The sequence below is a fragment of the Chelonia mydas genome, chromosome 3 (assembly GCF_015237465.2).
Source record: "Chelonia mydas isolate rCheMyd1 chromosome 3, rCheMyd1.pri.v2, whole genome shotgun sequence".
NCBI classification, from domain to species: domain Eukaryota; kingdom Metazoa; phylum Chordata; order Testudines; family Cheloniidae; genus Chelonia; species Chelonia mydas.
Window position 1 is genome coordinate 130,273,235 of NC_057851.1, and position 16,713 is coordinate 130,289,947.

A 16,713-nucleotide genomic window follows, 5' to 3' on the forward strand; every position below is an offset into this window, starting at 1 on the left:
CGGGCTCATGGGGCTGCTTAATTGTGGTGCAGATGTTTGGGCCCAGCTGCAGCCTGAGCTCTGGGACCATCCCACCTCACAGGCTCCTAGAACTCGGGCTGCAGCCCAAGACCGAACGTCTGCACTGCAGTTAAACAGCCCTGCAGCCCAAGCCCCAGGAGCCTGAGTCAGCTGACATGCGCCAGCCCTGGATTTCTAACTGCAGTGTAGACATAGCCTAGGCCCCTGCTGTACCTTCTCCAGCATGATTCCCTGCAATTCTAGTCTCTCTTCACCATCTAACCCTGCACAGAACATTGCTACCTCTTGCATCACGTGATCCCCCAGTATAATATTAAATTAATGGGTTTCTATAGCCAGTCATGCTCTGAATGCATTGGCAAGGAGGCACTTCAAAATTAAAATGGACAGAAAGCCCTCAAAATAATTGAACTGTGCCATGGAAAGCAATGTCACATCTAGGCCAAGCTTACACCTCAATTCCAGGAATCTCTACATACAATGAACAGAAAGCCTTTCTGGAATGCTGATGTTCTAATATGCATCAATAATTTACACCCACTGAACACTCCCTGCATGTCCTGTTTGCTTTTCCACCGGCTTATCTTTCGGTTCCTTCAAAGGTGTCTTTCATTTTTATAAGCTAAGTGAAGTAAGATGAAAGTGGCATTCAGTAAAGTAGGTTGTGTTGAAATTCAAACAAAAAAAAAGATTAGGGTCAGCTAACAGAAGAGAAGTGTCACTGATGATGGTCATTGTGTGGGTAGAGTCTGTCAGGACTGTGTGCTGTTTTGTTCAGACATTTTTCTTTTTTTAAAAAAATCCAGTTTTGCAGTTCTTTCCCCTTTTCACTCCAGTGGTCGTTTATCAATGAGCTTGATAAACTACAATGTTTGCAGTCACTGCACTGTCAGAATAACCCTTTGATGGGCACAGAGAAGAACCCAGAGACAGTGAGACAGCTTATCATTGCCAAAATAGGCCAATTAAAGGTTCTGAACAAATCTGAGGTATGTGGTGTTTTTTTTTTCTCTCAACTAATCACAAAAAAAGTTCTGGAAAAAGTGTCACTGTAAAAGCATTTGGAAAGTGGGAGGGTGTCTGGAGTTTCTTCCTTTGTCTGAATGAATGCATGTGTATCGCTGGAAATCTTCACTTTGAAAATGGACAGAGTCAGGAAACCCTGGATTCTGTTCCTGGCTTTGCCATTAACTCATTGTAACCTTGGGCAAGACACTTAGGTAGTTTTGAAAAATTTACCTTAAGTCCTATAGATGTCAGAAATGGATTTTTCACCCCCAACATAGGACTTAAATAGGTTTAATAAAACCATTTAAAGTAGATTGCCATTTTTCTTTCCCCCTTTTCAGGTCAGAAATTATAACATATGTACACATTACAACCTCAGTGTTTGTCCTTTTCAAAATACAGTATCATTGTATTAATTGATGCTGGGAGATCTTGAAAATAAAAAGAGAACTTTCAAAACCCCATGACTTGTTCCATATTTAAGAAATCATTTAGCTCTGAGCTTTCGTGCCTCATGATATGGTTTTCAGACTGTACTCTGAGCGCACTGATGACATTGACTAAACTGATTCTGAATCAGTTGTGGAAGTTGAGATTTTTCCAGACTCTTTGCAGTTTTATAAGGTGCTGAACTAGTAACTAATATCTAGCAATCTTGTCTTTTGAAGGACCCTGAACTTGGGTTTTTTGGAAATGTAGCTTAGTGACACAGTAAGTGTTTTGTACTTGTCAATATAGATTTTTCCTGATGAAAGAAAGGGAGCAGAGCTTGACTATCGCAAAATGTTTGGCAATGACTGGATAACGGCTGGTGGAAATCAGAATCCAGACAAAAACAGACCAAATGAGGAATTTCTTGCTGCTCATCCTAGGTACCAGTTACTCTGCCTTAGTAAGTACAGTGGAGGTGAAATGAAAATTTCCTTGCTTTGGTATTATGTATGTTCTGATGTTTTCAGTGTACAGGGGTGGCAGAGATCTTTTAATTATTTGTCCTTCTGTTCTGGGGGCCCCCTTTATTTTTTCAACTTACCATATTTGAAGAGAAAGGAAGAAAACAAATCAAGGTCAAGCAGTATAAGGACCTTTCTGCCCACATGCTCCTACTGGTTTGGAAAAGGCAAGTGTGCAGGACAGTAAACGGTCCTGTAGTCATTATCCCAATCTCCAGTGTTGCTACTTCTAATTAGTTCCAAAACAGCCCTCTGACACTGACACTCTGCTCGTTTCCCTTTAAGTTTACAGTTTTTTCAGGACAGAAATATCCTTAAGTTGTCATACTCACTGCCGTGCTGCAGGTCTTGATTTCCACCGCAAAACAGTCCTGTACTGTCTGAGCAGTAAGGCAAACTGACTTTAAGGAGCTATTTACAGCTCACCTGCCTACCAGGACCTTCTGGTCGATTTCTAAGGGGTCTCCCCGTAAGAACACGAGAGGGGCCATACTGGAGCAGACCAATGGTCCATCTAGCACAGTGGCCAATGCCAGGTGCTTCAGAGGGAATGAATGGAAAGGGCAATCATCAAGTGATCCATTCTCTGTGGACCATTCTCAGCTTCTGGCAAACAGACTAGAGACACTCGGAGCATAAGGTTGCATCCCTGTCCTTCTTAATGACTGTTAGTAACTGTTTCCAGAAATTTCAGCCAAAGGAGCACTCCACCAGGCTGGAGATATGATCCTATGCCCTGGCAGCTCCTCCAACAATCTGTAGGTTAAGTGATTTGAATTTCTTGTAAGACAAGGAGATTCTGTAGAGTTAATCAAATAGCTCCTTGTGTTGTCTTCTGATTTCTTGCATATCCAACCAAATTCTATTCCTCCATTTCACATTAAGTAAGTAGCTCCTTGTTCCATTTTCCTTCAGTATCTAAAGTGGCAGTGTCTATATACTGTCCCTGATTATATCCCACTACAGTAAAGAGACAGATGTAGGAGAGGCTGCCTTCTCAATCAGTCAGTTTTTCAGTTCGCAATGGGCTTGTGGAGTCCAGTTCCTCAGACTGAACTTTGAATTACATTGCTCCAGTGATTGAACTGTCTTGCTGTTAAATTGTGACCCTTACGTTTGTGGTGCAGTTCCTTGGCCCTGCTTTACAACTACCTTCTTGCTTGGTTTTCTTTAATTAGTCCATAACATTGTTCAGATATATGCTATTACAAATACACAAAGCAGAGAAGCATGCTGGCCACAGCTACACACAGACTGTGTTTGTTCCCGGGTTGCTCTCACTGCTCCTAAGAAATGGATGTGAGCTGGAAAAGTATTCTGGGTTCTGACAAACATGAATACTTCAGGCATCCTATTTTGCTTTTTAAATGCCCAGTATCCAAGTTGCTGTTCCATGCTAAACAATCTTCTCAATAAGCCTCTGTTTTTTAAAAAGGTTATTATTGAAAATAAGTGAAATTATTCTCAGTATTATTATGTTTACAAGAATTGAGATCTGCTAATTGATGTTTTTAGCTCACAGCACTGCTGGAGCCCAGCTACTGAGCTCCTTGACTCTGGAAAGCAGGACTGCTTAGCTTCTATGGAAGAATAACAGTGAGAGGCAGTAGAGTTTCATAAAAAGAAAAGGAGTACTTGTGGCACCTTAGAGACTAACCAGTTTATTTGAGCATGAGCTTTCGTGAGCTACAGCTCACTTCATCGGATGGTCATTGCATGATCTGGATACCATGTTGTCCCACAGATGATTACTGGGAAGTTTTCCTATGTGATGACTTAAACCAGAGAAAGATATTTCAGCTAAAATTCTACACAACTTTCTTTTGTTTTTTTCCTTCTGTTTCCCGCTAATCTAGTTTAATTCCATTTTTGTGTGTGTTTTTTAACAGAATATGGTGCTCCTGAAGAAGGTGAATTGAAACGACAACAGCCTTTCATTCTGAAAAATCAGCTGCTAAGTAAGAGGCCAGAAATTAATAAAATTATATATTTTGCATTTAAAATACTCTCCCTGGAGTAGTAAGGAAGAGGTGCTTTAAGTACCTTTGAAGCCAATTTGTACACCAAAAAGGAACAGTAAAGGGCACAAAAATTGCCTTCCACTTCATCTTGAAGTTGAATACACTTCCCAGAAATAAACTGATAGTAAAGGTTTTAGGGATGTATTTCCAGCTTTATTAGCATGGCATGTGTCAGGATCTCCCTTGTAAAGGTTCCTCGGACAGCCTTAATTCTGGTCCCATGTAGCTGCTTCACAGACAGTACAACTGTGACTTATCTGGATGTATTACTTTTTGAGACATCGGTGAATTTTTGACAGTATGATCCCTGCAGACTTTCAGAATATAGCAGGGAGGGTGAATAGGAAGTATTATAACCATGGTATGCTTTAAGGATTGGTAGGGTAGACTGGGCTACTTTGATCCCTCATGTCCCTTTATCCTCCATATGCATGCCAGAAAACACTATGATCCATGGGGGACGAATAGCTCAGTGGTTTGAACATTGGCCTGCTAAACCCAGGGTTGTGAGTTCAATCCTTGAGGGGGCTATTTAGGGATCTGGGCCAAAAATTGGGGATTGGACTAGATGACCTCCTGAGGTCCCTTCCAACCCTGATATTCTATGATTCTAAGGTCTGTGAGAGCTAGTAGTTACAGCCTGCCTTGGGCTATGGAGCTAAGATCCAAGAGTCAGAATCCAGTCAGATTAATATCTTCAGAGACTCAGCCTTTTACAGGTGAATGTAATTATCCTTGCCTTTCCAACCAGAGCATTTTTGAATTTTGAGATAGGGAGGCAGGGTCCAGCCATGATTGATTTAGCCAGTCTAATGGGAAACAAAAGCTTTCATTCTGCTGACTCTGAACGGAAGTCCTAAATCATGGGTACTTCTGTCAATCACATTTAAAAACCTTAGTATGTGGAAGGGCATTTATATATATAAATTTATTTTTAAAATGCTGCCTAATATTCAACAACCTCCCTTTTTATTGGGGGCTTGGGAGAATGGCAGCCTGCGTTTTAGCTTTCTGGGATGTGCATTCCCAACTGAGCAAAAAAAAATCATGTCCCTCTCGGGGCGGGGGGGGGGGGGGGGGGGGGGGGGGGGCGGGGGAGGAATGACTTTAGAATATTTGATCCATCCTAACTGGCATATTCACTGTTTGTGTTTTGCAGTTCACTTACTAAGTTGGAATTCCCTGCAGGATTTATGCAAATTGTATTCACACTTAAAGAAACAGAAATTAGATCCACTGGTACCAGGCATTAAAGTTCATATAATGAAATTGTGCTCAAACTTCAGTTACACTTCTCATTGTGACTGACTTTGTCTAATTTTTTTTAAAGCTTTGACAATTAAATGTCCAGACAAACCTGATCAGAAACCCATAGAGAAGAAACTACCAGGTAAGAACAGGAATGTTAATTGTTTGTTTCAATGCCTCAGCAGTTCCTTTGTGGTCTCTCCCCCTCCCCCTTTTTTTAAATGCTCCCTTTCCTGAAGAAATCTGGAGGCAGTTGCTTCAGAATGCAAGAATGCTGCTGAGAGGAGGCAAAGACCAACTTCTTCTCTTTACTGGGGCTAGTTTTTGGTGGAGGAGTTGCTAGCAGGATATGCAACCTTTCACCTCAAGGTTAGTAATGACAATCATTACCATATGATGGCTGTTCAGTAACATGTGGAAAACAAGCTATAGTCAGTCCAGTTCCTAGCGGATGCTTCTACATCACAAGACTTAAGTTGGCACTGAGTATGATTCAGTTTGTATACCTCTGTCAGGGGAAACCTGTATGATTTATCAATCCCTCTGCATTTGATAAATAATTTCATACTAACCTTACACTTATAAAAAATACTTGTGGAAGTACAACTAATATTTGGTTGCCCTCAGACTTGTTTGTAAGTAAATGTGATTGATGGAAAGGATTTATATATAGTCTCCCAGAACTGGAACAAAAAATTGAATCTTATGCTTTGTGTAGTGATAGCATTGTAGCCCAAATTAGTTTCTGTGCTGTTTGGGGGGGGCTCTCTGAGCATGATATTGTCAATGCACAAAAAATATTCATCTTCAGTATAGGCGACATGCTCCAAATTGTGGAGCTGAAATTTTGCTAAGTTTATGGGTTGGACATCAACTCTGTGTTCCTTGCCTGTTTAGAATAGTCAGGGAAGACTAAGGCAGGAATTTAATCTAATGAAAGGAGATTCTCTAGAAACTGACATACAGCAATGACTATTATAAGTAGACCTTATATTCAGTTGTGTCTAAACTAGAACATTCTCCTGCCTCTTCACATCATCAGCTCTTCTCAAGGCTTTGAAGGTCTGAGTTAAACTGACCTAGCTAAACCTCAAGGGAAGAACTGCTGTTAAATATTTAGACACATACTAAATGTCTGAATTTGTTCTATGAGGAAAGACTTATTCATTTTTTATTCTAAAATAAAAAACATTTATTATCACAAGTTGCATAAAATCAGATACAACTTTTACAAAAATGTTTGATAGAAAAATAGTTTTCTACATACATTGTGTGATATTACAGAAATAACTCACTATTGCTGTGTCTTCAGATAAAGCTTCAAAGAATGAAAAAAAATTCAATAACTCTGTACCAGACACACATAATGGGAAATCTCTCTTGTACAAACTGAACTTACTCAAAGTTCCATTATAAAAATATCGCCTTGGCACTATGTTATGAACCAATCCATAACACTACTAGCAGTTTGGTTAGAACTAATTAAATCCTGAAACATACATTGATTTCTTTGTGCTTCGAAAGTTGAGACACCTGGTGCCAAAGAAATCACACCAAAATCTGAGTGGTAGGTATGAAAACTATACTAAAGGTCACTTAGACATGAAAGGAAAAATAAATCATGAAGCTATGTTGGATGAAAATATTTTAAGGTTGTAGCATGTTACTTATCAGTCTAGTCTACCAAAGTTGATGAAGTTAGAATTGATTCAGAAATAAAACCATATTTGGCTGCAAGGATGTAAGTACATAATCAGGTTGCTTGATTTTTCTTGACAGATTCTATGACTATTCAGAAGGTCAAAGGTTTGCTGTATCGTCTACTTAAAATTCCTGGTTCAGAACTGAAATTGTCCTATGAAAGTTCTAAAGTAAGTAACATAAGTTGTATTTAAAAGGTCAACATTGCATTCTAAAATACTATAGAATGAAACAGATTTCATTTAAAGGCCAGCAAAGGCCCTAAAAGTCAGATTCTCACTGACTGCCATGGCCTGATCCATCTCCTTTGGACCTGAAAGATGGCCGGGGAAAAAATTACCAAAAGACTTGCCTAAGTGTGTACGTTTTAAAAGAGCCTCATCGAAGTCTGAATTTTTTTTTCTTCTTCTAGATGGAAGGCAAAGAAATTGAACTAGAAAATGACCTAAAGCCCTTGCAGTTTTACTCTATAGAAAATGGAGACTCTCTGTTAGTACGGTGGTAACTTTTTTTAAAATGCAACGTCAGAAGAGGAGCCCACAGGCTACCCCAGGAGAGCATCTGCAATTCGTGCCACTCTTCTTGTACATATTTAATGTGGATTTCATAAACTGGGACAGAGGGCTATTTGAAATGATGCTTCTAACTCCTGCATGTATATTTTCAATTAAAAAAAAAATTGGTGCATAATTGCAGGGGTTCTTTTAAATTCCCAGATTAAATGGAAGATTAGCATGAGGTCTTATGCGGCGAATTTCTATAGAAGAATCACTTTTACAAATGTCACATGAGATTTTAGATTACAAGGACAACTGCTGTTGCACTAGAAAAGGGCACTTAAACTCTGCTTTAAGTGAGAGAGAAAATAACTTTAAGCTTTGTTTTTTTCCTCAAGGAATACTTTATGTAACACCACTCTCTAGAGAGAGGTACCTAGAATGGGGTGTGGAAAGTTTAGATCCATATTCTGATCTTGTTGCTATATCCTATTTACACATCTATAGGGAAAAAAGATCACAATTAAGATTAAGCTGCTGAATTGGAGGATTTATTCAAAATAACTTGTCAGCATATTGTGGAGCTATGCAGTTTAATGGATATTCTCTGTATGTTGCTCAAACTTTTTACTTTATCTAGATAGTCACTGAGTTATCAGAAAGATGCAAATTCCTTTGAATCTGGTTATATTATTTGCTGTAGTTCAAGATTTGGTATAAGCAAAGTTTATCATAATCTCATCCAAATCACTAGGAAGTATACACAACCTCAATATAAATCCTAAAAGATAACTATCCCCACCCTACATGAGCAAGTACCATTTACCACCCTCCCCCCCCCCAGTTTGCAGATTACATTAATCCAGTAAATAGATGTGCTGGCATGGAACTTTGCACCTGCCGACTCTCATGGATACCAGTGGTTCTGCAGCTATCATCATCCTAATAGAGCTTTATGTGCACATTAATTACCAATAGTCCTTTAAGATAATTTCCTTTTTTATAAAGTCAAACTTTTGGTTTTTGTCAAATTAACACCTCACCTATAGAAAAATGCTTCTCTGGACAGGATCACTCAATTTTTATCAAAATGGATGGGCAAATATTAATTACATTATGGGTGAAATTTCCACTATTAAACACCACCTTAGCAGTTCTGATTGTGTATCTCCACAAGTCTTTATCATCTTTCCTCACATCTACAAGGATCTCCACATAATTCCTTCACTTTCCAGAGCTCTGTTAGTTCTTGTGGAGAATACTGAGGGGAAGACAGCATTCCCTTTTCACATGTCTTCTCACACAACCAGAGGCTGTCCTGTTTAAAAAGACAATGATTTCAGTGGGCTTTTTTGGAAGGGGACAGTACTTTACATTCACTAAATCTCACACACACACACACTATCAGAAATCAGTATTTCATGGTGTGGGACACTTGTTAATAATATGCCAGTAATTAACAGAATGTAGACAGAGGCAGTGTGTATATAAATAAAACTCTGCAAGGCTCTTATGCTAATCTGAGAACAAACACAATAAGGTCAAGTATCAGACAGCTTACAGATGCATCAGGGCATCAGCCAGCCCCTGACTGATAGGTGCTAGAAATTTTCCTGTGGATCAAATAATTCCATAATGGTCTCCATATGTATGTGGGGATGGGTGCGCTTACATTTTGGTCTGATCTGGTCAGGCAATTCCTATATTCTTACATATTACCACTGAGTGTCTGGTTAACCAGTCAGCCTTGAGTAGAAACTCTTGCACAAACTATTGTTAATAGGAGTGCTGATGGAAACTGGAAAGACAAGTGCCCCAAACAATGTATTCGTATAACCCCTCCACCTGAGGTTAGTTTGATATGTGCAAGATAGCAGAAACTGAAAAGTTATTTAATTAGAAGAAAGTCACCCAGTAATAATCTGTTAAAGATTTTATCCTGTATGCACCAAGAAAAAATTATTTTTTAATTAACTGGGAGAAGGTGTGATGGAAATGTTTGTATATTGAACTGCTCGTATGGATTTAAAAAAAAAAAAAAAACCATTTGAAACTCTTGTTCATGCATTAAAATAGCTACTGCAGGAATGCCTTCCGTGATGAGGAAAATTGTATTTTCCAGGGGCTGCCCAACTTGGATTAAGAGCCATGCTGCTGTATCAGGAAAAACAGAATTTCTGCAGACTTGCTCACCTGATATCGCTTAGGCCCTATAGCTGCCATCCAAATGCCCATACTCACATCTTCACCCTGTAGATGCATTTCAAAAACAAACATTAGCCTTGGTGCATTTCCAACTAATTATTTCCCAACTATGAAATTCTGAACCAAAGTCTGTTGTACACCATGTATGTGCAGTTACCATTAACTGAACAAGTAAAATATTAGCTTTATTTATATTATTTCTTAAATGTAGTTTTTTCTAAACATCTCTTAAAAATATCTCCCAACATCCCTGAGGAAGCTGTGTGTTAAAATGGTGGATTTTACAGGTTAGGAAACTAAGGCAAATATAGTCACAGTGACTTCCAACACCACAGGGGGAGCCAATGCAAAAGTAGGATTAGAACTCTGGAGCTCCTAATCACAAATCTCACACCTCTCTCAACATAAAAATCTACTAATTAGCCAGAGCTAACAAATCTAATTCCAGAATCAAAGGTGTGGTGTGAGAAAAGGGTACGGGGAGTGGGAGACCTTAAGGTTTTCTGGGTTTTTTAGCATGGGGCTTAAGTACCTGGTATGTCTTGAGTCTTTCAGAGTTGCTTGCCAACCACTGAACAATGTCTTTGGAGATAACATAACCAGACCCACAGGCAAAGGCGGGGTATGCTGGACTGGGATACTCCAGTTCTTGCCACTTCCCTGTCCGATCAACTGCCCAATTTAGTCTGAAACTTAAGAGCAAAATAATCATGCAAACTGCTTTTGAAGAAGATATTTATAAAAAGCTCCAATAATCCATGCAATTTAGTCAATACAACTGAAGCAAACTAAGTAATGAATTCTCAGAAAAAGTATAGAAAACTTTTCATTGAGTTATGATTCAGACAGTCCTATTTCAGTCTCTAAGGTGCCACAAGTACTCCTGTTCTTCCTGTTAAGAGTATCATTGAAACATTTAATTTCAAAGAGGCAATTATGCTACGTTAATGTCCTCTAAGAAGATTTGTAAACACACCAACAGGAAAAAGCATTGCTAGCTCTAAGGGGCATCTGTACTGGTACCAGCTTCAGTTAACGAAGCACAAATTTGTTGACAAGAGATGTGTTAAACACACACCACAGTTCCCTAACTGTCAAAATCCCTACCCTGTACTTTTTTTTTTAAACTTATGACAAATACAACAGGTACATCCAGAAGGCATGCAGTTACAGTGATGATAAACATATTGGTCCACTGAGACCAAATAAATGCCCTCCTAAAAAATAGCAATCCAGGGGGGAAAGGCAGCAAAAGGCATATTTGTTATCCTTCAAACATGGCTAATTTTGCAGAAACCAAAACAATAATTTGGCATCCTGGACATAACAGAAATCACTTTTCTTCATGTGAGCCAACACAGTGTTCAGCTCAAGCTGTCGGGGCACCAGACCTGGGTTTCTAATCTCAAATGCACCACTGATTTGCTGTTTGACCTTTGACAAGTCATGTAACTGCTCTATGCCTCAGTTTCCCCATCTGTAAAATGGTGCTTACAAGGCAGACATTTGCTGCAGGCCACACCCATTTAGTGCTTTTAGCAAAACAAGCAAAAGGCTTTATCCACCAAGGTTTCTTTCTCCAGACAGGCCAGCAGGCTGCTGGTAAAATCCTAACAAACATACAAACTGAAGTCTAAGTTTAAAAATAGTAAAATAACCCCTTCCCCATGTTCACTTCCTTGTTCCTGATTCTGTCTTCAGCCCTTCCCTTGAAGATCAGTTGAAGGGGAAGGGGAAAAAAGGAGAGCTTTCCTGATCTCTAAGGGTATGTCTACACAGCACTGTCAGCCGACACTGGCCTGTGTCAGCTGACTCAGCCTTGCGCTGAAAAGTTGCAGTGAAGATGTTCAGGCTCAAGGATCCTCCCCCCGGGTGGGGACCCCAACATCTACACTGCAATCTTACAGCCCGCAAGCCCAGGCCAGCTGCAGGTGTTGAATTGCTGCACAGACATACCCTAAGGGCTAGACTGTGTGGATGGTGCAGCTCTGGTGGAGGCAGGGTAGCCACCCAAGCCGCAACACCCCCACAGCTACACTTGGTGAGCAGAGTGAGCATGAGCCCATCTATCCAGGCTGGGAGGCTTACTCCAAGCTGCTGTGCGACATACTGTAAGAGGCTCCAAACTCCCCTCATACTCTCTCCTATTGTGAGGGAGACTGTTCCTGTTCCCCCCTCCCAGCATACCTTAGGGTGAAGGCCTACTAACCCCATCATCCCCCTGGGCCCAGTTGAGAGGGAAACCTGGATTGAATCACACTTCTAGGCTCTGGTCCCAAGCCCTAGGCAGTCAGCTGCCTGCGTTTTTTCAAACCATGAACTTCCACCCTGGGACCATTTCCTCTCACAGGTCTGTCCTTTAAAATACAACCCCTCAAAGGGCTGAATATGGCCCCAGTGTCTTATCTTCCCTGCTCAGTCTTAAAATACCACAATTCCCTATACATAGGAATAATGGTATTTACCGACCTTCAAACGATGTTTTGAGAAGCACAGTTGAAAAGTGCTATATAAGAACTAAGTATTTTTATGAACAGGTCCTAGATGTAATCACAGCCAGCTGCCATAATTGTGTCAATGTGCCAGGCTTTTACTATTTAGAAACAGGTTCTAACATGGCTTAGGTCAATCAAAAGCTAAGTGAGTTTTTATGGCCCAGAGAGCCATTACACACTGGCATGTCAGTTGCAGTGGGGTAGGTGCCTAGTACTGAACAACTGAAGATGAAGATGAAGACTGACATGGATGGGAGAGGTGAACATGAAACTATCACATTACATGCCCACACAATGGCCGGCTCTAGTCACTGTTAGCCATCTCTGTTTAACAAGCACTGACATTCACCCAAAAGTACTCAGCTGCAAGTGGTTGAGAACTTTTCTGCTTAGGCTTGTTACCAACAAGCAGTCATTCTTCATAAATTTTGCTAAGCAAAGCCTTAAGTATATTTAGATGGCATCAAGCCCTGGCAATTAAAGATAGAAGGCAAACATCATGCATTCAGGACTGCAATTTAATTATTTATAAAAAGAAAAGGAGTATTTGTGGCACCTTAGAGACTAACAAATTTATTAGAGCATAAGCTTTCATGAGCTACAGCTCACTTCATCGGATGCTGTAGCTCACGAAAGGTTATGCTCTAACAAATTTGTTAGTCTCCAAGGTGCCACAAGTACTCCTGTTCTTTTTATGGATACAGACTAACACAGCTGCTACTCTGACACCTTAATTATTTATGGTTGTTTGCTGTATATCCATCAGAGACAATGGATTCTACCATGAGAAAATCTGAATGCCATGTACCAAATGTAGGGTATAGGCCTCTATAGGGATTAACACAATTATTCTAATTTATTGCTGAAATTTTAGGTTATTTCAATCTTGCCTTTGTCTTTACTGAATGTTAGCATATTCCGTTATTTTCCTACACAATGCTTGAAGAACACTTGATAACTCACTCGGATACTTGGTTGCTTATATAATGAAATGAAATGTCTCAGCTACTCAAGAAACTTCATAAGACATTTCGGCTCTGTCAAGTAGTGCCAAGCACCGGAAGTATCAAGGGTATGTCCACGCTGCAATCGGAAGTGTGATTGCAACACAGGCTGGCAAAGCTTTAACCTAACTAGCATGGCTAAAAACAGCAGTAAAGATGCAGCAGTGCAGGCTAGCACCACAAGTAAGATACTAGCATGCTTGGAGAGCCCACACCACTGTCTCTTCACTGCTATTTTTAGCCATGCTAGAATGGGTATAGCAGCCCATGCTAAAAATCACGCCTCCGACTGCAGCTTAGCCATAACCTTTAATCAGCTCCACCCTTCCAGTCCAGTAGGGCTTCTGCAACATGACGACATCCCCAAGACATCAGCATCACTGGTGAGAAAGTTTACAAAAGCGCTGCCAAGGGATTAGCCTAAAATTGCGTTTAACATTTCTACACCCCACTAAAGCCACATTATTGTACTTGAAGATGTTAACAGCATCTCCTGTTAAACACCAGATGGCATGGACTGTGTACTTCTGAAGAGGAGATACTTGGTAACCTGTGTAAACAGAGACAAGTAGTGGAGTTTAATCTGAATTTAAGATTCTTAATATTTTTCCTGTGTCAAGACTGCTTCCTGAATGGCATACTTTCCTCAGTTTCAGAGGACTCTGTTAAGCTCACTCAATTCACATTGGTCATTCTATTGAGCAGTGTGCCTGACTACAGTTTGGTCTTGGCAGTTTTTAGGTATCATCACAGGAAAATCATGGCTAAAAGGAGCAAGAGGTGGCTAAGGGGAAGTGGTGGCTCCATCTCTTGAAATCGTCAGATCCAAGATAGGATGCCTTTTTGGAAGATGTTTTAGTCATACACAAATTACTGGCCTCAATATAGGTGTAACTGGGAGAAGCTGAAAGCTCTCAGTCCGTTTGAGTTGGGAGTAGACAGCAGCGAGAATCTTAATGAGTTCAGACAATGTGATATTTTGCAAAAAAGTCTGGGTGAGGTTTCAAGCCTGTCAGTCACCAGGACACGACAATAAGGATGGGACCTACCCTATGCAGTTGATACAGACTCTTTTAGTTTGAAGGTTAGATAAACCTTCCGGGGTAGGCTTGCTAATTATCATCATTAAAAATCTCTGAAGCCTCCTGTTTTGCTTTAATCTTAATTCATAACTAAGGGCCAAATTCTGAACTTTCATCCATTTTTACCCCCTTGACTTCAAGGAGTTACTCTTCTTTTACAACTTGAAGAGACCAGAATCAGTTTCACAGGGCAACCACCCTTAAAACTCATTTGACCAAACCTACCACTGATATCTCCGGACACCACCACTGAAGCCAAGGAAATTATGCCACAGATTAATGTGGTCCTGTGTGTCTGCAGTTCTTAATGGGGTGACAACAGAGTTTCCATTATAAGCAAGGCCACTGCAAGATGAATGTAAATTCTGAGCCTAGACCCCTGGTTTCCCTGGCACACAAGAGTTGCAGCTTGGAACATTCTGTGTTTTTAAACCATTTTCATTAAAATATGAGAGTGTGATAATCTAGTCTGGCTTCCTGAACAACACCAACCATAGAATTTTACCCAGTAATTGCTGCATCATGCCTGTAACTCCTGGTTGAGCTACAGTATATTAGAAAGACATCCAATCGTGATTTAAGATTTTGAAGTGATGCGGAATTCACCATATTGTTGGTAAACAATTCCCAGGATTAATTAACCTCACTGTTAAAATTTGCATTTTTTTTTCAATAGTAAATTCAATTTTCAGTGTGTCACAGACTATTTTATATTGACAATCCATAGCTGCCTTGTACAGCTGTCAGTGGGGCAAAGCTGGCATTTTAGCTGGTGGATAGAGGACAGTTGGGATTTCTTGGCAACTAGAATGATGTAGTAGGTGGTTTGGGATAAGCACATTAGCTGGATGTTTTGGTTACACGATCAGTAGTAAAATAGGTAATATTGACTTTTGTCATTTATAAGCTGCAGAATACATGGCGCACCAGACTATAAAGCCAATTTTGTCCCCTCATACACAACCCTGTTTTCTGAAAATACACAACCCATTTTCAACCAGAAAAAGTCATACTGGCCTGAAAAAAAAGGTAAAATTCAAAACAATGGTATGTTGGTACATGCTTGCAGTTTTTAACTTCATCTTATTTCTACACAGAAATATGTATTACCTACCACTTCCTATATGCTACAGAGAAATGTTATGTGCCACCTGACGCATGTTATAGCCCAGTATCAGAGGGGAAAAGGAGTTCTAGCTATCGTAAGGGCACATTCTAGAACAATTATTAGCTGTAACTCTGCAACTCAGGATCCAGACCTGCTCTGACTGAAGTTATGGAGCTTTACTAGTGACTTGAAGTGGGCACGTGGGGGGGGGGGGGGCTCCATAAGGCAACTGCTGAACTGAATTTTACAGCAGTAAAATGTTCCATAGACATATGGAGAAATTAAAAGATCCATGAAAACTCAGTAAGCAGAAGAGTTTGAGACTCACTTGCCCCACCAGATATTTGGCCTGTCGAGTTTTTCGTGCATTATCCTGTTGAACACAGCTTCCAAATTTATGTAACAGTCGTCATCTGTCTTCAGCAACAAATCAAAGTTAGCTGATTCTACTGTCCTGTTGCCAAAAGAAAAATGGTGATGATTTACTGGGAAATAATTTTAAACTGCATTACAACTCCACAACGTAACCTGGATGCAACATAAACAGTGAAAGGCCCCATTGGAAAGGTAAGCCATTTGTCCTCTTCCTTTTAAATGTTTTTTCTATAGACTGATAGCAAGGACTGTGTACTAGTTCTAAAGAAGAAACACATAGCTGTTGTATTATTTTCATGGGTTTGTACAAAGTATGAAAGGAACCTGAGGTAGGATTTTTGCTATCCAGTACAGCTGATGAGTTTAACTTACAATGAATCTATCTAAAACAGTACTGACCTCAAAAGGATAGGAATTCCTGCTGAGAACTACATCACAGCTATTAATGCCAGGGCTTGTATAAAGGGCTGGTAGTCCAGCTAGCCTTCTGTATGAGAACAGCTGGTTCAAGGGCAGTGCAACTAGGAAAGTTTACAAGGAATGATTTGTAGTAATAATTTGGTGCTTACCCTCTGTAAAGCACTCTCCAAATATTAAATGGGTAATCCTCAACATCCCTGTGAGGTACATACATTATTTTACAGATAGAGAAGCTGACTGTAATGAGAAACTCAAAAGAATTAAAGTGAGATTATTCCTTGGATTATCCAGAAAGACAGGCTATGTTTTGAAGAACATTCCTATATATTCACTTCCCCTAAGTAGCAAACTGTTTTCCTTAAATCCTTTATTACTGAAAAAGAAAATTTTCTGCTAATGGGCAACCAGTCACCACAGAGAGTTAGATGACTTCAACTTTATTTCCCCTTTTAGCAATCAGAAGTGTTCTTCTGTTTCTCATTTGTGTATTCTACACTATTCGGCACCTTCCTTTGTGGCTTTAAAAAAACCAAACACCACAGGTAGCATTTAAAGTTATTATTTAACAAGGGAAG

At 39.9% G+C, this 16,713-nt stretch overlaps 2 protein-coding genes across 11 annotated transcripts in view; one reads left to right on the forward strand and one right to left on the reverse strand.

Moving 5' to 3' along the window:
* Nucleotides 1-7,642, forward strand: part of TBCE (tubulin folding cofactor E) — a 50,105-nt gene extending 42,463 nt beyond the window's left edge. For 2 of the 4 annotated variants that reach the window (XM_027831027.3, XM_043544330.1), the window contains exons 12-17: nucleotides 858-1,010; nucleotides 1,768-1,921; nucleotides 3,872-3,940; nucleotides 5,334-5,393; nucleotides 7,031-7,122; nucleotides 7,365-7,642. In XM_027831027.3, the coding sequence (XP_027686828.1) occupies nucleotides 858-1,010; nucleotides 1,768-1,921; nucleotides 3,872-3,940; nucleotides 5,334-5,393; nucleotides 7,031-7,122; nucleotides 7,365-7,457 (621 nt within the window). In that variant the 3' untranslated portion in view covers nucleotides 7,458-7,642. Of the gene's footprint in view, nucleotides 1-857; nucleotides 1,011-1,767; nucleotides 1,922-3,871; nucleotides 3,941-5,162; nucleotides 5,243-5,333; nucleotides 5,394-5,490; nucleotides 5,621-7,030; nucleotides 7,123-7,364 lie in introns of those variants that run through there. The other 2 variants (XR_005224804.2, XR_005224805.2) reach the window with 2 other exon arrangements.
* The window catches only part of B3GALNT2 (beta-1,3-N-acetylgalactosaminyltransferase 2), a 40,596-nt gene continuing 30,274 nt past the window's right edge, over nucleotides 6,392-16,713 (reverse strand). For 3 of the 7 annotated variants that reach the window (XM_043544331.1, XM_037895284.2, XM_043544333.1), the window contains 4 exons: nucleotides 15,672-15,797; nucleotides 10,187-10,346; nucleotides 9,643-9,699; nucleotides 6,392-8,767 (listed from right to left, as the gene is read on the reverse strand). In XM_043544331.1, the coding sequence (XP_043400266.1) occupies nucleotides 8,633-8,767; nucleotides 9,643-9,699; nucleotides 10,187-10,346; nucleotides 15,672-15,797 (478 nt within the window). In that variant the 3' untranslated portion in view covers nucleotides 6,392-8,632. The remainder of the gene's footprint in view (nucleotides 8,768-9,642; nucleotides 9,700-10,186; nucleotides 10,347-15,671; nucleotides 15,798-16,713) is intronic. The other 4 variants (XM_043544332.1, XM_037895285.2, XM_037895286.2 and 1 more) reach the window with 2 other exon arrangements.